Here is a 22,393-nt window from a genome sequence, read left to right as displayed (position 1 = left end):
CCCCTCTATGTTATTCAAACAGTTGTTATTTAACCGTAACGCTGACGTCTTATATCGTCCGGATCGAGTACATTCATACTGAATGGCTGCTCTTCGAGGTTTTCGACCCGTCCTTATTGCACGCAGCGACGTAAGATCATAGTACGAAAGATCAAGAGGTACAAATGAACCAGACATTGTGTTCGTATTTGAATATGAAAACAAGCAATTGGACGGATTAAAAACCCTGTCGAAATGATATGACAAAATAGGAAATAAAATGGCCAAGTTCAGCAAATACTAATAATAAAAAATATATATACGAAAAGACTTTCTACATTGTAAGATTCCGGAAAATAAACAAACTGGACTTGTACAATTAGGTTTTGCCTTTCATTTCATGTTCCTGATCCAAAGTATCTTGAACATGGTCTTCTGCAAGGAAGGCTGCTTTCATCTGTTGCAAATGAACTTCAGTCGGAGAGAAATAGGTTTTACTGCACAGCTTGGCTGAAGAAGTTTCGAGCTCCTGTAAGAAATTTATAAAATTATAATTAATACTAGTCAATCTGTCCATTGTAGAAGCGAGCGAAAATTTCTTCTTTTAATTATTGTTATTATTTCAGATTTTTATCGTCTCATATTTTACCAATACGATTACTTTTCATCAATGGGGGCCGCGGTGGCTCAGTGGTAAAGCGTTCACTTCTGGTGTATGGGGTCCTTCGTTCGATCCCAGCTTGCGCCAAGTGAGCTTTGTGGAGGACAAACACCGTGTGCGTGGGTTTACTCAGGGTTCTCCCGTTTCCTCTCACTTTCTTCATTCCATCATTTCATTCGTTTCTCATGATCACCGTCTCCTTTAGCCTAGCCAGCCTAATCGTTGGACATAAAACTTAGATTTCATTTCATTTTTTCCTTTCATTAACACTGCAGAAATTTAGGATTTTTTTTTTTTTTTAAATAGCACTACATCAAGTTATTACACATTTCAAATCGACATGTTAAACGAAAACAGGATAAAACACGATGTTACGAACTAAGGACGCTATAGTATCACAAACATTGTAAACTAACCACACTTTAGAGGTTTCTACATGTTAGGAGTGTAAATAAATGGACAAAGTGTTGAGAGTTAATACAGCAATTGTAGAAACAAGTGAATAGCGTTACTAGGTTATGTTTATTATATATATGAAGTTGTTGATAGTGAAGCCCTTGCCGATGCCGATTTTAGCCAGAAATGAAATCTTTGAGTTTAACGTCCCATGGTTATGCCGGTTAGGCTAAAGGAGACGGTGATTATGAGAAATGAATGAAATGGCGGAATGAAGAAAGTGGGAGGAAACGGGAGAACCCCGAGAAAACCCACGCACACGGTATTTGTCCACCACAAAGTTCACTTGGCGGGAGCAGGGGATTTTAGCCAGAAGTAACTGATATTATTATAAGGGATATGACCCATAAGTGGTGTGTCTATTGCATAGTTTTCAATGTTTGTTTGTGGTTTGTTTTAGGTACTGAACGCTAGCATGTTAATGAGGCAGTTTAAGAAAATAGTTATGTAAATGGTACAAGATAACGTTGTTGAACTGTCCCTGAGCCTTAGTGGTTGGAATAACGTATGTTTATGTACTCAGAGATATTTAGACATAAAAATTTACAGTCGTCCGAGAGTGGTTTCTACATTCATTGATAATCACTCGTAAGATTGTTAAGTAAACACTAATAATACTTTCAATTGCTTTTTTAAAATAAGACATAACCTAACACAACAGTAATAACGAAAGTGAGACGGACGGGACAATGTACATATGAAGTAACTTAGTGTCGAATACTATGATCATTGATATGACATACGAGTATTTCGAGTTAAGTAGAAACAAAGTTACGAAGAATAGAACATTTGACTTTTTTCAAAACCCTTAATTTTGAAGAAAAAAGAAAGTGCTCACATAAGTGTGACATCTAATCACGTACATGGGCTTCCAATAGGTGTATAGATCATAAAGCTGTTTAGAGCAATTTCATACTTCAAACCGTTCCGAAAATATGAAAAACATAGGTAGAAATTGCTGTACTGCTTAAAAAATGGCATATTTGTGGGAATTTTTAAAAATGAATGTTGCTTTCATTTGTTTCTTTGACATTACAACAAGTCTTTGGTAGTTTTATATTAGAAGTTGTTCTCCTAATTGCATGCTAAATTCAGCAATGTTTGACGTATCTTTGGAACTGTCTAAGATATCAAATTGCTGTCTTTACGTCTTTTGACAATAATTCATATAATTGGATGTGGTACTTATCTAAGCACTTTTTCGAAATAAATCCTTTTGAAAAAAGTCAAAATTTCTGTTCTTTGTAACATTGATTCTATTAATTCAAAATACATACAGTATTTAACGCTAAGCTATTGTGGACACACTTTGCCCCGTCACATCACTTGTCCTGTTACTGTTCTAGAAATCTCCAAAACTTGCTTGTTTTTCAATGTTTATGATACTGTAGCGTTCTTAGTTTGCAACACTGAACAGTAAGTGTGGTATTGTATGTTTTCGTTTAATATGCCGATTTGAAATATATAAGAATTGACGTAGTACCATTTTGCGTATAATTGACGTAGTGCAATTGACGTAGTACACAATTTGATGCTGAGTATGCAATACTCTTCGTCTGGTGGTTTTTGAAGAGTATGTCAAACAATGTCAAGCTGGCAATATTTTGGACAATAATTTCTATTGACATTTGGCATTCTATTTGACATATATTAAATCACGGAATGGAGATAAATTCACAACCTTATTATTGGCTCATCTGAACCACAAGCAGTAGGGGTGACTGGGAAACCTCATAGAACATATACACCATACTCTCAAAATCGAGTAATATTTACAAAAGTTATCATGGAATGTATTTCCTAAATTGTTCGTGGGGGATGAAGGGAGAGTAAAAAATTCACTTCCTAATTTTCAACTACTTCTAAACCAAAGCAAACCTTAGAAATTATATATATCACTACTAGATCCTTCTTTTTTCAGTAAACCTGAGTAAAAATTCTTGATCCGCTTCTCAATCCCCCATTATCTTTTTTATCTAACTCCACAAACATTTGTTAAATCTAGACTATTTTGTGTAATTTCTACTTTGAGGTCTTCTGGATCCCCTCTGTGTAACATTTATGTTCCAAGATCATCTCGATTAGAAACAGTTTTAACTCAAGTTTAATGTCACTCAGATATAAAGAGACGCAACGGAAAATCAAAAAGTTTTCAGTCGCTGGTAAAGTTGTGGCGTAGCTACATTGATTGTTGCAAGCGGAATATGACAGTAAACAGCAGCCAACAAAGACAGCAGAGTGCTTTCGAAGTTTCGACGGAAATTCAGTGCAGATCCACCCAGCGATCATTCAATTCGTACGTGGACTACAATTTTAAGAAAAAGATTTCATCTGTAAGCGAAAGTCATCCGGCCATCCCCTAATAAACATTGAAACGATGAAGAGTGTATGGTTAACATAAAAATTCCTAAAAATCCATCGTCAGAGCTAGGAAAGAAGTGGACGTAATTATCGTTTAAAGGCATGTTTTATAGTTTCTCGTTTGATTGTACTGCCAACACCGTCGCAAGGACTTTCGCCATTAGTATTGACCAAAACATTCCAATCAGCAGGTAGGCCAAAGTGATACTCTGGCTGAGAAAGTTTTAAAAGATACTTTTTGTTTCTATACTATCCAATTGTAGAATCACTAAAATATATTAATTTTGTGTCTGAAGATACAACTTCCATCAGATGGCTTAATTGCATCTGGAATGTATAGAATGCAATACTATTCCTACCTAAAGGATCACTTCCAATACTAGCTCTATAACTGCATCATGTAAATTAAAATATAGTAATACACAAAAGCATACAAAGTATGTTGAGAGTGTTCATCTAATGATAGCTTTGTAAGTATCTTGTCCCAAAATGCAGACATACAATTCTCCAGGAAATCAGCCAATATTTCCACAAATTTCTTCCATTTCACCACCGTGCATATCAATAATCCTTTCTTCACCAGGACTAACTCCATCAATTTTAACACAACCACCATTTTTTTCGCAACAAAAAGACTTTCAGAAGAACAGGAGTCAACTGAAGGAAGTTATATCATCATATTAACAAGTGTTTTGACCTCATTATTGTTTACGATGCACACGAAATAGTGCAAGATGAAAGTGTAAGAAGTATGATGGCTCGCTCAGATCTGCTGAAGAAAGTTCAGAGAACACAGTAATAGTACAATTAATAGCAAATAAAATAAAATAGTACATTATTATGAACATGACTTATTCATACCCTAAATCAGTGGTTCTCAATCTTATCGAGCCTAGCGTCCCCTTAGATGAATGCGATTGACCTGAGTACTCCCTCGCCTCCGCCAACTTAACTCAATCCATCCACGCACAACGTTAAACGTAAAACTTGGATAAAACAGTCTAAGAACCAAAAAAAAAAAAGGTTTCAACTATTAAAGTTAATTTTGAATAACATACTGCAGAATATTAGAGAAAATATTCTTCAAGGTTTATTTTAAGAATTAAAACCTTGAAAGAAAGTTTTGTTTCTATAATTTGTCCTTGAAAAATGCTTTTTTATTTACTAAAAACAAAATTAATTAAAACATACGCTTGACCTACTCACTTTCGAAAAGAAAGGGACCAACGAGCGTTTCTTCGCCCAGTTTCTATAAAGCTATATAACAATTTTCATGTCGGTTAGATATCTTTCATTACTGCAAATTATTATTATTATTGTAAGTGAAAGAAGTCTAACTTCCAAATCTGAATTTTGTAAATTGCATAATGGCTGTCGTTAAATAATACGAAAAAGTTAATAGATCATGAAATCTAAAACGTCCCCTAAAGAGTCTACTGCCCCTTTGGAAACGAGAACGCCACCTGGAGAGCGTTAATACCCACGTTGAGAACCACTGCACTAAATAATTATATTCATTTTGTATTTATTCTTGCGAATTTGAGCTTAACTTCTGCATTCATATGTTATAAAAGGAAATTACACTCTTTTCGACAGAACTGTTTGCACAGAACAGTATCATTCATTTTTCGCCATTAATCTACTTCCTATTTTCTCGTGAACTTTGTTCTTATTTTAAAACTTACCTCAGAAATTCTGGTTACATTTTATTTTTCCTAACTTACGAAAACTTTCTGAGCTTTACTATCAGATGAATATGGCGTTACGGACTACTTTTCCCCCCTTTCTTTCTTTTTAAGGTTAATAACTAGGATAAGCGGGACTTACACAAAAATAGTCGAAAACAGTTCGGTATCAGTCTATGATCTGAGATCCAAAATGGAGACCAAGATCTGCTCAAGGTGGCACCTTACACTGCGTCCTTGAAAGGAATAGTAGCAATGCTGTCTTTGAAAATGATGCGTACTATCAATAATTGGCCAAAGTTAAGTTTGCAGACCCATGACTGCCCGCGGCGAACATGTTGAATAATACTCTCTCTTGTGCACTGGACTACAGCCAATGTATCTATGTATAGAAGCTCACACATCCATGCTCACGCTTGCCTATGCGTACCACCTACCAACATGCGTATCGAAACTTTTGTCTAGACTAGGCACATTCGAACAAGCTTTGTAGGTCATAATTGTTGTAGTGCTCATAACCCTTACGAACTTACTGTTTCACGTGCAGCTTTCTCACGTGCAAAGACAAGAAACTATTACTATGAAATCGTTATTCGTTTGTCCTTTAAAGATCGGTGACATCACATGCAAAACCTTAGTTCTGGGTTTGTCTCCCCTTTGCCTCACACGTTATTGCTACATAAACGTTTCTTTCATATAAATCGTGAGCACATGCTTTCTCTCCAGTATGAGCGTGGTTTCACTACCAAAACTGACTAAAATGCATTGTGCATTTTATTCCTTTGGCAGAAGTGAGAGAGATGAAGAAAATAAAGAATTATAATCATACTTTTTCACTGTTCTAAAAAAAAGAAAAGTTTCAAAATTCACGTTGGATGTGAGCATCTGGATGATTGCTTCGCCGCTCACCTAATTAACCTGAATCCTTAACGCCCGTCCCCATGTCCCCAACATAGAACACCTAGAGTGTGAGTACTTCATTTTTGTATTGCTTATTATATGTTACATTTTCAATCTAATCAAAAAACACTCCTTCCAACTTATTGACATTTGCACTACATTGCTACGGAAGAAGCAATCTACTGCTTCTAAATTACATTAAAATTATATTTTGTAATGATTATTTCTCATGGACTGTACAGAGGAAGAGTGGACTCTCGAGGTAAATCATCACATAATATTCTCATTCGTTATTTAAAAATAATAAAGTTTGTAAATTTATTTTTCATATTTCGTTACGATTATAAACGTACAGTAATCAATAGCAGTGAGGCACACATTTAACGCTCAGTAAAAAAGAACAATAGAAGTGTAGTAAAATACTTTTGTTTTACGTGTTTATGTCAATTTGAAGTTGAAATATTGTAACATTTGTCAAATCTTATATATTTAACCAAAACAGACCATCTGTTTCGAGTTTCTCTAGTCATTTAATGGAACTGCTTAAAGGTTAAAGACGGTTACTGTATAGCTTAATGAAAGAAAAATCTAATTTTTACCTGGAGGAGAGCCTTATTCCGTCTTTGAGCCTTTTCACGTGCCAATTTTAAATTAGATTTTCTGGTCCGACCTGGCTGTTCTTCGCCTTCTTCATCGTAATCTCCATACTCCCCATTTGTTGACTGATTATTTCTTTTATTCTTCCTATATACGAAAGAGATTTTGATTAGTCTGTGAGCTAAACTACGATCAGAGTTCACTCTTTTACTTCAGCAAAAAATAATACGAGGGGAAATCAAAAAGTAAAGGGACTTGAGAGAAAAGCACATTTAGTCTAATGACAGAAAACATAAACATACTACATTATTTTTCTACATAATCTCCCTAGCAAGACTATCCATGGCTTTGGATTGATTATTTAAAACAAAACAAAAAAAAATAATAAAATAAAAAATAAAAAACAAAAAAAACTTCAAACCCGCTATATTTTAAACTATAAGATGTAATGGTTTCGGATATCTAACATATCCTTCCTCAGACCCTATAGAACATAAATGAAAATACAGACGTATATATAGTCATTGTTATAAAAAAAAAAGTTCAATTTCTATTTGCTGAGGCCTTCAGCCAATACCTTAAGTCTCCATGTTCATTTTCAAGGGCCTTTTTTATTTTCTTTCTGTCCACGCTATCCAAACTTCTTTGCCATAATTCATTAATAGGTAAGCCCCTGTTCTATTACTACAAGTAATACAAGGAAGGATACAAAAAATGAAAGGTTTCCGAAAATTACACAAGAAAGAGGTGAAGCATAGACCTATACTTGACTGTAGACAGAACTACTGGGAGCCACTAGAGAAGGAGTTGAAGGAGATTTGTGAAAGCATAAGAGGACAAGAATCGAGCAGAGTTAAGAACACAGAAGAAGCCTAGGAAGTATTAAGGAGAGTGGATCTTAGTGGAGGCAGAACACTTATGTTCAGTCTTGATGTTAAGGCTATGTTCCCGAGCCTTAGTAGAGAATCGATAATAAGTGTCATAGAGGAAGAGATGGGAAGTAATAGTATAAAAGGATGGACAAAAGAGAAGGTAGTTAAGGCTTTGAAGGTAATATGGGAAAACAGTTATTGTATTGTACAATAGGGGAGAAGGTGGTAAAAATAAGACAAGGAATCAATATAGGTTCGAAGCTGAGACCAGTACTGGCAGAAATAGTTATGAACAAATGGGAGAAAAACGTGAAAGAAGAAGGTGGTAAGAACTTAATCATGTTTTGTATGTGTATGGATGACTGTCTAGGCTTGTGGAAAGGGACTAGGAGACAATTAGAGAACTTCAATTAGTGTGGAGGATAAAGAAAAATGCATAAGATTGGACATGGAGTTGGAAGAAAATGGAAGAATAAACTTTTTAGACATGGCCATAATAAAACAAGGAGAAGGGCTGGTTACGAGGTGGTACCAGAAAGAGTGCTCAGCAGGGGTGTTCTGCCATGAGAGGAGCGACGTGGATAGGAGTACGAAGATAAATTTCATAGCAAATATGATAAGAAGAATAGAAATGCTGGAGGACGAAGAGGAAGGAAGGAGAGCACAGGGAAATTCTACAGACAGAGAAGAATGGTTACAGCAGGAAGGAGTTAGAGAAGGAAGAAGAACGCAGGAGGAGCAAGAGAGGAAGAAAGAAGAATGAAGAGGATGAGAATGGAAAATCGCATTGTATAGAAAATATGGAAGAAGAAACGGAGAAACTGAAGAAGTTCTTAAAGAAAGGAGGGGTCAGAACGTATAGAAAGTGGAGAAAGTTTATTAAGATCAATAAAGAAGAATAATAGAAAAGGCACCAAAAAGATTAATGAAGAGGAAGCAGGAGTCATCTACAAGGTATGGTGTGAGGACTGCGATATGCCATATGTAGGAGAGACAGGAAAGAGAATGGAAGAAAGGATAAAACAACATAAAGATGATTTGAGGAGGAAGAAAGATACCAAAGCCATATACAAACATGTTAAGGAGACAAATCATAGAATTAATTGGGATAAGACGGAAGTATTGGAGATGGAGAAAAGTGATAATAAGGAAGTGGAAAGAAGTAGATTGGATAAAGAAGGTAGGAAGAGATAAACTGATGAACTGGACAGGTGGCTTACCTACTATGATGACAAAGAAGTGTGGATAGCGTGAACAAGAAGAAAATAAAAAAAGGTCCTTATAAGAACTAAAAATGGCGGAACGTGATTGGTTGGAAAGTGAACACGGAGACTTAAGGCCTCAGCACATAGAAATTAAACTTTTTCATAACAATGACTATATATATGTCTATTCAAAGAATTTTAAAAATTGTTCATAACAATGACTGTATATGTCTGTCTGTATTTTCATTTATAGTGTCTAAGGAAGGATATGTTAGATATCCGAAACAGTTACATATTATAGTTCAAAATACAATGGGTTTGAAGCTTTGGTTAGTGTTTCTTTTGTCAAAATAATCTCCCTGCACTTCAACGCACTTTTCCCAATGTTTCACAAGTTTTTTTTCTGATTCAGTCGGAAAAAAAAGTTTTTCGGTAGCACCTGTAACCAATTTTGCACCGCATCAATGATTTCTGCATCGGTTGCAATTCTTTCGGGACCCACCTTGCACACACTTTCCGAACTTAAGCCTGTCGTGCAAGATGGAATATGCTGAACCATCACTGATGTAAAGTATTGGCGATTTCGTCCACTGTGATTCGTCTGTTTTCCATCACCATACCCTCAACGACTTTCAAATTGTCCTCAGTCGTTGACGTCGATGGCCTACCCGATCTTTTCTTGTCACATAAAGAAGTGCTTCCCTGTTTGAAATGCTCTATTAGCTCGTAGATCTTGTCACTGCCCTCATTTTCCCCTTGGTGCAAATCGACAATGGAGCTGTCATGTTTAACGGTCTGCTATACTCCAGCGACTAACGTGGGAATAAGAGTGACACGTTGCATAGAAGTGTTGCAGACGACACTAATTCAGCGCTGGATACTAGAAGTGTTACCAAACCCTCGTGCGAGAAATTGCGGTCCCTTTACTTTTTGACTTCCCTCGTATATATCTCTAAGAAACAATCAGTCTTCCAATAATTCGATCAGTGGCGTCGCTAGAGAGAGTAAAGCCAACTCATACAGTTTAAATGACAGTAAGCAAAGCAATACATTGTTTAAAAGGTTTTTGCAACGAACAAGTATAGTCAAAAAATGAAATGAAATCTTTACGTTTTACGTCCCATAGTTATGCCAGCAAGGCTAAAGAAAACGGTGATGATGGGAAATGAATGAAATGGAGGAATGAAGAAAGTGGGAGGAAATCGGAGAACCTCGAGAAAACCTACGCATATGGTGTTTGTCCACCACAAAGCTCAGTTAGCACGAGCTGGATCGAACCGAGGACCTCATGCACCAGAGGTGAACACTCTACCACTGAGCCATTACGGCCCCAACTATACTCAAATACTAATAGTTAAAAAGATCTTACCTTGTATCCGGAGATGAAAAAAGCATTACTTCTTCCACTACAGATTCAATCTTGAGAATAACAAACAATTGATTCTCAAGATGGAACCTGTAATACAAGTAATGAGAACCTGAAGGATTTTAAATTATTTTCTAGTGTATTAAAACACACTATTTTCAATTTATGTGTTTAGTTATAAGTCGAACACACCAACTTTATTTTAAATAAATGGAAAATATTATCACATCCTCAGGTGAGATATCTCACTACCTTATATTTTTTCCTAGAGGCCACGTTTATCCAATTTAAATGAGAATTAAATTTATTAAGTATTTATCGAAAGAAAAGAGAATGCATGAAAAGGAAGGTACTCACCTATATTTCCGGCCTAGTACCGTATTTAATGACTCTGATAACTTACTAGAGAGCATCAAAATAGCTAGTAAGGATAACTAATATATACTTTATCCCTACAATAAGTTTACCCGATGTTCTAACCAGGAGCGCCTACTCTGGAGTGCTCGAGCACCAAGCACCCGTAGAACATTTATGAGGGTGCTCAGCATCGCACATAAAAGAGAGAAGAAAATAAGATAAGACGAAAAAGAGAGGAGCAAACTTAATTTTCTGCACTGTATACATTACATTGTTTTACAATGATTTTGCTGTCTGACTCAAAAAATCAAGTACGCAGTGCATTATGAATATATAATCAAAACTTTAAAATAACTAAACATTAACGAAAAACGTACGTTTTTTTTTACACAAATTATATATCTTTGTTACATATGTCTTTTATTAAAAATAAATATTGTTTCAAAACTAAGCCGCACATACGGAGACCGAATACTCGCGAGTCTGCTGCAGTTCCTTCTCATTTTTTTCAACTGGTAGAGACAAATTGTGCAAGATGTGCAAAAACTTTGATGTGTTCAAGATGTTATTTTAAAATTTTTTGCAAAATTATTTGTGGAATTTTTCGAAATTTTTAATGCCTATTTTCATATTTTAGTCCCTAAACGTCTGGGCTCTAGAAATAAAATACGTTATAACATATGTAGATAGGTAAACCTATTTGCATAAAAGGTTTTGTGCCCAAACGTCATGGGCCCTGTAATTAAGGATTTTGATCTGAGAAATCCAAAAATGTAGTTAATTTTGCTCTATCAAATACAGTTTTCTTACAATAGAGGAAAGGAGGGGGAGGGAAGAGGATAATACGCCTGATATATATATTCCAAAGAAATACTGATTACAATTACAATTATAAAAATAAATTACCAATGCCATATCCTTCTGATTATCTTTGAATTTGTAAAAAGACACGTACAGTGGATTACTCTGCTACCGTGGAAAAGTAAGTAGAATATCTGGTAGCAGTGAATGATGTCACAACGAGTAATATGCTACGGACACAGTAACAGTGTAGTGTATGCTTGATAGCGAAAACTACATGTTATCGTATGTTTCGTTGTGTCTAGCTGTGGCGTTTGTTGTTGCGTCAAAATGAAACTTAGGAAGAATCGGAACAATCCTGATTATTTCTATTACATCTGTGATAGTTATTTAATGTTGAAACAGAGAGAAGAAATAACACAGTTTGTGGAACATGTATATTACACCTATTTCGGAGTAAAGTTAGGGGATCAACAGAAATCAACTGCGCCACATTAAAAAGTACCTGTCAAAGATCCAAGAAACTGAACAAAAAAGGAACAAGACATCTGTACGTTTCAGAATATCAGTCATATGGTGTGATCCAGAAGACCATAGAAATGACAGCTATTTCTGTTCGTGAAAGGTTGAAGGTTTAACTGCTAAAAACAAACGGAGCCTTTGTTTTTGCTCACCTTTGCTCTTTAAAGAAAGAAGGTTACCAAGCAGGTTTAAATGAGGAAGGAAGAATTCCATTAATGAAAGAATTTCCCAAGACACATAAGGAAGTGATAAAACTGAGGTTGATACTTGATTGTCGAGGAAATCTTTGTGAACAGCTGAAGGAGAAGGTCGATAGTAGCTGAGGTGTTAAGGAGAGAGAAGGAGTTATAGTGTTAAAAATTCTAAGGAGTTTAAGGACAAACTGATAACATCGGATGTATAAAGGGTAGGACGTCGTTGTTTGGCATTGATGTGAAGGCAATGTTCCAGAGCTTGAAGAGGGACTACATGTTGAAAGTAGCGAAGGAGGAAATGGGAGCAAGAGAATACATGGTTGGAGTGGTTGGAATACATGAGTATTGGCGGAGATAGTTGTGAATTGATGGGAAAAGGAAGCCAAAACGAAAGGAGGGGACAGGCTTATGTTCTTCAGCAGGTATGTCGATAATTGCTTCGGGATGTGGAAGGTACTCTTAGGCAACAAAATTGTGAAGGAAATAGAAGATCAGGAGAAGGACATAGAACTCGAATTGGAAGTAGAAGAGGAAGGGGCAATTGCGTTTCTAGGTATGAAAATAAGCAGGAGGAGAGACTAGTTGGTCACAGAATGGTTCCAGAAGAAGTGTGCCTTAGGGAACTTCTGTCATAGAAGATGTGATGCTGATCGATCAACAAAAAGAAAAAAATGAAATCTTTGAGTTTTACGTCCCACGGTTATGCCTGTTAGGCTAAAGGAGACGGTGATTGTGAGAAATAAATGAAATGGTGGAATGAAGAAAGTGGGAGGAAACGGGAGAGCCCCGAGAAAACCCACGCACACGGGATCAACAAAAAGAAACTTCATAGAAAATACAAAGGAGAGGATCATGTGGATTAGTAGTGACAGAAGGACGGCAGGAAAAGTTGAGTTGAATTGATTTTGAGCTTAAAGTCCCTTTCACCAGTGAGGCTATGAGACGAGACCTACTGATTAACGTGCAATCCGTACATGAGCTCCCGCCGGGAATCAAACCCGAGTCTCCCACGCCACAGGCCCGTACGCTAACCGCTTAACCACGAAGGAGCTCCGAAGGCAGAAAAAGATGTAGAGGAATTTCACAAGCTATTGGAAACCAATGGATATGATAAAGGAAAGATAAGGATGGAAATGATAAGAAAAAAAGGATTAGAATAGTAAGAAGATGGAAGGGAAGAAAAGAAGCCATGGTGGGGAATAGAAAGATTAAGGGAAGACACGAAGATTATTAAGAGAGCACTAAAGAAAATAGGGAGCGGTCCAACGTACAGGAAAGGGAGTAAGAGACTATTGGATGTACTGCGAATGAGGAAGAAGAAAGAAGGGAAGGACGAGAGGAGCTATGAAAACAGGAGTGGTTTACAAGATAAGGTGCAGTGAATGTAACAGTTGTTATATTAGTAAAACGAGGGAAAAACTAAAAGAACAGTTTAACAACATAAATATAACGTAAGATTAAAAAGAGAAAGAAATGCCATTTGTAAGCACGTGACGGACACGGGACATAATATTAATTAGTGCGAGGTTGAAGTGTTAGGACGGGAACAAAGGACGTTGATAAGAAAGTAGTAGGTGGCAAGATTTATTGAAAAAGAGCAGATCTCTGTTATGAACAGGAATGCAGGACTTAAAACTGACGAACAGTAGGGTAACTTATTGGAAAGACTTAATTTACAGCTTAGTTTTCTGGTGGATCAGGGAGGAAAAGGTATTTATGTTTTATTTTCACTTTTATCAACCTTTTTATGACTGGGCGAGTCCGTTCTGACCAACCAATCAGCGTTCCGAACCAGTTTTTGGGACCCTATTATATTTAGATGCAACTCCCTCTTGTTTTTACAAAATCTGATGAAGCCAATGTGTTCAGTTAGTTGGCGAAACTGTTACAAAGTTATTACTAGCAGAATGTCCGTTCTTCACACAGGGAGAAAACGCTTCATTTTGGATATAAAGGGCACCAAAACTGTCACCAATCAACTTAGAGACCCCAAAAATCATCAATTTGACACTAATATCGGTCATTTTCAATTACTTTTACACGTCACCTTCCCCCATTAGGAGTACTAATGGGGGTTGAATTTGGATTTAAACGGCATCAGAAGTGTTACTGTTCGTCTTAGCGCTCCCGAAAACTATACATTCGACAGTAATATCGATCATTTTACATATATACCTATAACTCCCCCCGCCCCTCCTCCAAGTTGGGGAGCCGAATACTAATTTAAACTACAACGGAAGTATCACTGTTCATCTCAGCGACCTCCAAAAGTATGGACTTGACATTAATATCGGTCATTTTCGATCATTTTTATATGCTCTCTCCCCTTTCCCTAAGTTGCACCGTCAAAGTGAAATAATAAAACATCCCACGCCCGAACCTGGGGGCCGCGGTGGCTCAGTGGTAGAGCGTTCACCTCTGGTGCATGGGGTCCTGGGTTCAAACCCTGCTCCCGCCAAGTGAACTTTGTGGTGGACAAACACCGTGTGCGTGGGTTTTCTCGGGGTTCTCCCGTTTCCTCCCACTTTCTTCATTCCACCATTTCATTCATTACTCATCATCACCGTCTCCTTTAGCCTAGCCGGCATAACCGTGGGACGTAAAACTCAAAAATTTCATTTCATTTTTCCCACGCCCGAACCTTATCTATGTTGAAAATTTAACCAAGTTCGGTCGAGTAGTTCAACAGTTATGTCAAAAATATAATCACTTTCATATATATATATATATATATATATATATATATTTAATAAACGTTGCTTTGTTTAATGATTTGTATTTCTAGTTTAAATAACACTTAATCTAATCATATCTCACAATACCCATGCACAGAGACACGATTTTGTGGTAAATAAGAATTCGTAATTTCGTTACAAAAATATGCGTAAAGCAAGATAAAATCGATGAATAAAAATTCAATGTAAGAACATTACTTTCCTTGGCAATTACAATTATTTACCTTTTATTTAATCTTAATTTCCACTCATCAATCATCATGACATGAGCTCATGCATGACTATATTAAATAATATTTGAGTTTTCAAAAAAATAGAACTAAAAGCATCCTCATTGAATAAAAGTACCATCTAAAGAAAGAAAGAAGAAAAACACGGAAAACATTAATTTAAAAAAAATAGTGTTCACAGTTTAGTTATGCAAATAACACGTAAGCATTATTTCAGCGTTTTCTGGTGTTAAATTTGGTCTTTTGTCGGTAAGTATGTAGTTGTAAGAAGAGAAAGTCTTCTCCACATCAACATTCGAAATTGATACGTATATTAGTTGGAGATACTTTCTAGCAATTTCTGAATGCTCATCGAAACATACCACGCAACACTCCTTCCACACTATTTATTTAATCAGTAGATACCATTTGGAGCTCATTTTGTCACTGCATGTAAAATTTAATAAATGCATGGCGGTCTATTTTCTCAAAAATGGGAATTTTCATTCTATTGTTAGAAAACTTAACATCAGGTTTTGCAAGATTAAGCTAGAGAAGATGGATGTCAATGTCATAAAGATCTCACTAGCTTGGATCCTTTCTAAGCATGTCAGCCAGTTTGTTGCTGCATGCCATCTAACTTCCTTGAACTTCTTTTCGGTACTGTTCTTTCTCTCTTCATCAACTCACCTAATTTTTTTTCTTTCTTAAATATAAGTTGTGCCACAAGTTTATATTCAGACATCAGCTCATTTACTTTTAGACTAAATGGATGTTGGAATTTTCGAAACATGTTATCAAGTCAGAAGTAAAAGCACAATGTTTTCTGACAAATGTAGCTTCACAATGCACAGACTTGACACTAACTTTCGATAAATTGAGAAAATAATGAACGCTCTCCGCATCACTTTCCACACTTTTGAAATACTCAACCAAATCAAGTATATACTCTGCAATATACACTACATCAAGAAAGTAAGTATTCCATCGGGTCACGACTAGTAAAGGAAAAAGTTTTGCTTCTTTCTCGCCAAGAAAACAGGCAAACAGTGGGAAGACTGGCGCCAGATATCCGGCAATCCCATATTTCATTCTGGTACACAAATGACGAACTAGTAGTGTTTACTCACGGTTAAGTACGCAGAAGGCAGAAATAATGGTAATTAATAAATCGTAAAAGCGTCGAAAAATTGTCAGTTTTGCATGAATTTCTTGGAATATCGAGACTTGTTGCAAATTTCGCTAAATCTACAGAACTTCGCGTTTATTCGCGAGCGTTATATGGCCTAACAAATAGTGAAAAAAAATACATACTTGTATATTAGGTACACAACATTTTCATATAAAACTGATATATTTCGCGTTTTCGCGTGTCACCAAAAAATCGTGTCTCTATCCATACATATAATTAGTTCTCGATGAAAAATTTCTTTTGGATCGATTGGCCAACTAGGAATCTCGCAAATGTCATCACGTAACCCAAGTAGAAACCTTAAAGTGAAAAACAATCTGTACACAAAAGCTATGCAGTCATTATGACTACGATCTCTGGCTCTTGAAGCGATAGTTTTCAGCCTCTACTCTATATTTTTAGTTAAAAATTGAAATTATTCGCTGACATTTTCAACAAGTGATGGCTGCTCAAGTAAGAGACAATTTGTCAGTTTGGTCGTTATGTTTAAAGTAGTATACGTCATGTGTTTATAAATATTGCAAGAAATGTCCTTAGTTTACTATACGATATTGCACAAAACGACTTTATAATCTAATGACTAGCTCGTACTCCCTTGGTGTACAAGATCCCGTGTTCTATTCGGAGCGGAAAAGCAGTGAATGGGTCAAAAAGGAGTTATCTTACCCCTGGTCAAGTCTTTTTAGAGATTATTTTGTGCGGAAGGATGTCTGGAGAAGCTCGATGATTCCATCCGTTGACACCACACTTAATCATTGGAACAGGCCGCTTCAAAGTCAAATTAAACGTCAAAACTGAAAAAGCTGTTGTACTGTGCCTAGCCGCAAAGCGGTGCTCAAGTACAAAAACACACACAATTAGCAGTCCACATGACCTGAAAGCTCGAACTAACGAGTGTGTGGAAAGAATAAAATATAAACCAGGGTTTGTCCAAGTAGGCCCAGCCCGTAAAAACCCACCGGGTTTTTTCGGGTTGGACCCACCTGGGTTTTTTGAGCTTTTTGTTAATATATTATTGGTACAACCAAGGTGACCACATTGAAAGTGATTTTTGTTATCAGATTTTGGACTTCCTTTGGGTGAATTGAATGCTTTCACGTTAAGGTATACAACAACATTCAACATAAGACCTTTATAAAGTTCTGAATGCACTGAATAAATAAAAAGAAAACTTACCTTAGCTTGAGATAATTAAGTAACAAATTAATGTATGGATTATGCTTACAGCATATTTGAAGGAAAAAAATTAAATCTTATATTTCAGAAAATACTTTTCGTGAATAGTGTGCTCGCAGGCTCGGCGATGCGAGGAACGTTATTCCTCATACGTTTGACGCGTTTAAAGCCATAGGTGCCGGTACTACCAGTAAACATGTAGTGCATTAGTAAAACTATTAGTATTATTTCTTACCTTTGATGGTAACACAAATATTCTTCAGTAAAATTTAGTTTTACAACAGTTTAGTTCAGTTATTTGTAGGTACTCTTCAAATAAGTATTCTGTGGAATCAACACCAACAGAAGCGTAAAAAATTCGTCAAATTTCAGAAACTCGATGCTCAGAGTTCCGAAAACTACGTACTTTACTATTTCAAGTGCTGAATTCGAACTTCCGTACTAGTGGAAGTTTTGATGTACAGTAAAGGAAGCTGCATTTTCGAGGGAGGAGAAAAAAAAAAAAAAAAAAAACACGTCCCGAAAGAAGTGCTCGGGAAATTCCCCCAATTGAACGCACAAAGATCGGAACTGAATACTTCAACAATAAAACTATTCATTTTACGCTGGAAGATATTTAATTTCATTAAAGACATTCTGAAAAATTTATTTTATAAAATATGAATTATATCTTTGTTAATTGTTTCAAATTAGTTTTCTGGAAAGATCTGTCTTGCAACAGGAGCTCGGGAAATTCCCGTAATTGAACGCACAAAATATCGAAAGTGAACTTCAGCAATAAAACCATTTATTTTACAGTTAAATTAATATATTTGATGTTCATATTTGGCAAACGTAACTGAGGCTTCTGGGATGATTCGAGCTACATTTGTTCGTTCGTCTGCTTGTGCCACACATACTGCAGGGTACCACTTTTAAGTCTCTTTTGTGAAAATTTTCAGAGTACAAGCACGAGACACACTAAATTTCCTGCATATATTTTGGCGGTATACCAACATAAAATTTCAAAATGGTGAGCATTTTTTTTTCTTTTTAATAGCGGGTATGTACGCTAGAAAGCGCAATTTTCGGTCTTTTAAGTTGAAAGTTTTCGAGTAGAAGCACGAGATACTCTAAATTAGCTGTATATATTTTGGCGGCGTCCAACGTAAAATTTCAAAATGACGGCTATTTTTTCAAACCAGCAGTGAATAGAAAATTGTTGCAAGTTGTGACAATGATAATCTTGAAATATAAATAACATTTTAACAATTTTACCCCAAAGACATTGAAATAATTTGATAAAACCCAACTAAACCCGAAAAAAAAAAACGAGTTCTTTCAAACCCTGATATAAACAGAACAGTTATTTTCTTAAAACAAAACAAAATTTATCCTGAAGAATGAATTGAATGAATGGTTGAGTCGTCCTGAATTTACAAAATCAGAACCTTGATAATTATAAGTGCAAACTATCCATCTTCTAAAGGGAAAAAAATCGACAGTATCTGAAATCATTACGATGAACATGAAAAATAACAAAGTGGTTGAATCTTGAAATTGAAGGAGAATGACTATAATATTATACTTCCGCGGTCAAAAGTGTTACCATTTGAAATACCTCGTCGAACTCGTATGAATTTCTTAGAAAAAAAAAAAAAAAAAAAAGGAAAGTCGAAGGTAGCTTCCTTTTAACCTACACAAACCTTGGATAGACTATGGTGGTTCGAATTCCACCAAAACTGTACGTCCACATCTTATATAGCTAAACTCGGTGCTGAAACGCTAAACTTAAAAAAGGAAATGCAATCATGAAATGAAATAAAATTTCGGGTTCGGTCCGCATATGGGAGCCAGATCAGCCTAAACTAACCTAATCTAATCTATCCTACTATGTAGTTCCAATCCGCGGAACCTAAGCTGAAATTTTTAGTTTTACGTCCCTCAGTGCTATAGCTAAAGGAGACGCATATCAATAGAAGTGAATAATCATGAGAGTTCGTGGAATAATAATGTGGGAGGAACTTTTACACAATGTCCATAAACTTGCGTGGGAGGAGATCGAACCAGAAATTCCTATTACTAAAGGCGAGACTTTACCACTGAGCCACTATGCTGTCCAACCTCATAATAAGCTCATGTGGTAATTTATGTGGTTGTAATTATAAATTCTGTCATACGTTGGTAATAATATATTGTTAATCGTTCCATACGTGTCGCACTGTTGAAGTTCATTTGATCAAAATAGTTTGAGTTATTTCTTTAAATTACTTTCCAAGATCATCACGATGTATTGGCCAATGAAGGGATAATAGTTTGATATAAATAAATACTTTCTATGGGCATGATATTTTGATCAATGAAGAGACAAACTACTTAACAATAAGGTAACTTAAGTTCCAGAGAGTAGGTCCAGAAGTATGAAAAACACGTAAATTTACACGAGAGGAGAAGTGAATTGATTATTTCTTTTATGAAATTCAAGCTAACAAGAGAAGATAATGTGATATTTTCAAGTGTTAGAAGCGCGTGTCGTTGGCACTAATTTAAGTGGAAGCACGCTGACGTCTGATATTATGGTGTAATGAGAAAATTCAAAGACGATGCATGTGTGAGTTTTATATGTTAGTGAGAAGAAAGTTATTACGTTCTGTGGAGCGGCACGGATTATTGAAGTTGAGCAGAAAGTGTGGGAGGCTTTGAAAATACACAAATGAAGGACAAGTTAAATTTTTAAATGTGAACATCGTGTTGTCGATAGTAAAGGTATTTGTTTTTTTAAAAAAATGAAATGAAATCTTTGTTTTACGTCCCGCGTTTATGCCGGTTAGGCTAAAGGAGACGGTGATGATGATTAATGAAAGAAATGGTGGAATGAAGAAAGTGGGAGGAAACCCACGCACACGGTGTTTGTCCACCACAAAGTTCACTTGGCGGGGGCTGGGGTCGAACCCGTTACTCCTAGCACCAGAGGTGAATGCTCTACCACTGAGCCACCGCGGCCCGATTAAAAAAAAAATGAAATCTTTGAGTTTAACGTCTCACATTATGCCCTTTCGGCTAAGGGAGACAAAGATTAAAGCAAGTGAATGATGATGGAAGAAATGGGGGAATGAGAAAGTGGAAGTACCCCAAGAAAAATGAAATGAAATCTTTAAGTTTAACGTCCCACGGTTATGCCGGTTAGGCTAAAGGGGACGGTGATGATGAGTAATGAATGAAATGGTGGAATGAAGAAAGTGGGAGGAAACGGGAGAATCCCGAGAAAGCCCACGCACACGGTGTTTGTCCACCACAAAGTTCACTTAGCGGGGGCTGGGATCGAACCCGGAACCCCTAGCACCAGAGGTGAACGCTCTACCACTGAGCCACCGCGGCCCGATTTTTAAAAAAATGAAATATTTGAGTTTAACGTCTCACGATTATACCCTTTCGGCTAAGGGAGACAAAGATTAAAGCAAGTGAATGATGATGGAAGAAATGGGGGAATGAGAAAGTGGAAGTACCCCGAGAAAAACCACGGGTACGATGTTGTCAATGTCAAACTTACATGGCCGGGATCAAACCAGAGACCCCACGCAGCAGAAGTAAGCGCTCTACCACTGAATCACCCCACCTCCTGGATACTTGTTTCGATGATACAAAGTTGCAACAGAGAAGGTACTTAACTTATTCTTTTTAGCCACATCTTCATTCACTCGCACACTCAGCATCGCTGACGAGCCTGATCCTTACGGACACACCGTTCTACCACTCGGCCCCTATGCTGCGTTCCTGCCCTGACTCGGATAGCATCAGGTTTGCATGGTTTGTCTTTTATACTGTAGAATTTCATAGCATATTTACAGGCGCACTATTTACATGTAAAACGGCCACGTCCTTTCAAAAGGGAATGTGCACCAGGAATTCTTAAAATACACTTTCTAAGGTAATGACAATGGATTTCCTCATAAATGACAAAAATTTCAATTTTCAGCCAAAAAAAATACTGAGCCTAAACTGCGCCACACAGGCGTAAGATAATAGTACTCACTAGATCACAGCTAAATCTTGATGAAAGCACTAGAATTACGATAATAAAACTACGTGAAGGTTCCGTCTATCAATCTCGGCGTGAAAGATCGCGTGTTTTAACTCATAAAATTCGACACGAGAACAATAACCTTGAAAATTAGTCAATGCCGACACGGCGCATACTGCAGCGATTGATTAAATATTGAAGAAGGTTACATAAACATTATTTTAGTCGAAAGCACGAACATGCAAAAGTAAAAAGTGTCATTGATATTGTTCTTCAAAGCTGGTTACATAATATGAAAAACTGACATTATTATAGTCTAAAAAATGTAAAAATATGCGTGTATAATCTTTATGGTAATTATTTTCTTATTCCCTGCCACACATACTTACAAAGATTCCAACTTTATGTCTAACTCGATCTCCTGCTTCACGAACTGCGCAAGAACACTGTCCAGTATGTTAATAACAGAGTCCGACATTAAATTACAATACGATTTATGTCATTACAACCACACGTATACATTCATAACTATATTTCTACATTACAGAACAATCATTACACTGAAAATAAGACTTAGTGCCATGTTATTTAACTGCTGTTTATGTTATGCACAGATCAACATTGTTATGTTTGTACACTGAACAGCAGTGTTGCCAACAGCAACCATCAAAATGTTGCTATATGACACGGAATGGTGAAGGTAGGCTATATGGTGTAACAAAAAGGTACTGCAAAATTTCAGAAGTGGACTTCCTATGGGTAGACAAGTAAAAGAGTTCATATGTCGGGAAACGCATCGTTACAGACGGTCGTTCACAGTAGTGCTATTCAGCCGGTTCGCTAGAACCGGTTGTTAGAATATTTCGAGTTCGCAGAACCGTTTATTATATCCAAAAATAAACATAAACATACATACATACGCATGGCCTCACCAAAAATGAAAGAAAGATGCCAAACAAATATGTGAAAACACCTCCGGGTCATTCTGCATGAAACCAACACAAAAAAAGCACATTTTTCCCCTCACATTTTCGGATTTTGATGATTTTTACGTCACGTGAAGATATCATTGCAAGATTGAAAAATACCAAATTTCAACCTTCCAGGTTGATTAGTTTTCGAAAT

The 22,393-nt window shown here is 36.4% G+C and overlaps 1 protein-coding gene across 1 annotated transcript; it reads right to left on the bottom strand.

Annotated features, from left to right (window-relative positions):
- Nucleotides 1–268: 268 nt before the first annotated feature.
- On the bottom strand, nucleotides 269–21,926 carry Sas-6 (Spindle assembly abnormal 6). The gene is made up of 3 exons (XM_081740204.1): nucleotides 21,658–21,926; nucleotides 6,642–6,786; nucleotides 269–508 (listed from the first exon to the last, which is right to left on the bottom strand). The coding sequence occupies exons 1-3, from the start codon at nucleotides 21,744–21,746 to the stop codon at nucleotides 359–361; spliced, it is 384 nt and encodes a 127-aa protein (XP_081596330.1). The 5' UTR covers nucleotides 21,747–21,926; the 3' UTR covers nucleotides 269–358.
- Nucleotides 21,927–22,393: the final 467 nt, after the last annotated feature.

This window comes from Thermobia domestica, chromosome 15 (assembly GCF_964235325.1).
Source record: "Thermobia domestica chromosome 15, izTheDome1.hap1.1, whole genome shotgun sequence".
Lineage (NCBI taxonomy): Eukaryota > Metazoa > Arthropoda > Insecta > Zygentoma > Lepismatidae > Thermobia > Thermobia domestica.
Note: the sequence above shows the minus strand (reverse complement) of the source record. Positions and strands in the feature narration are given on the sequence as shown.

Coding starts and splice junctions, on each gene's coding strand:
- Sas-6 (XM_081740204.1), bottom strand. CDS start 21,746: ATGTCGGACTCTGTTATTAACATACTGGACAGTGTTCTTGCGCAGTTC. Junction 6,787..21,657: donor GACATAAAGTTGGAATCTTT/GTAAGTATGTGT, acceptor TTTCGTATATAG/GAAGAATAAAAGAAATAATC. Junction 509..6,641: donor GGAATAAGGCTCTCCTCCAG/GTAAAAATTAGA, acceptor AATTTCTTACAG/GAGCTCGAAACTTCTTCAGC.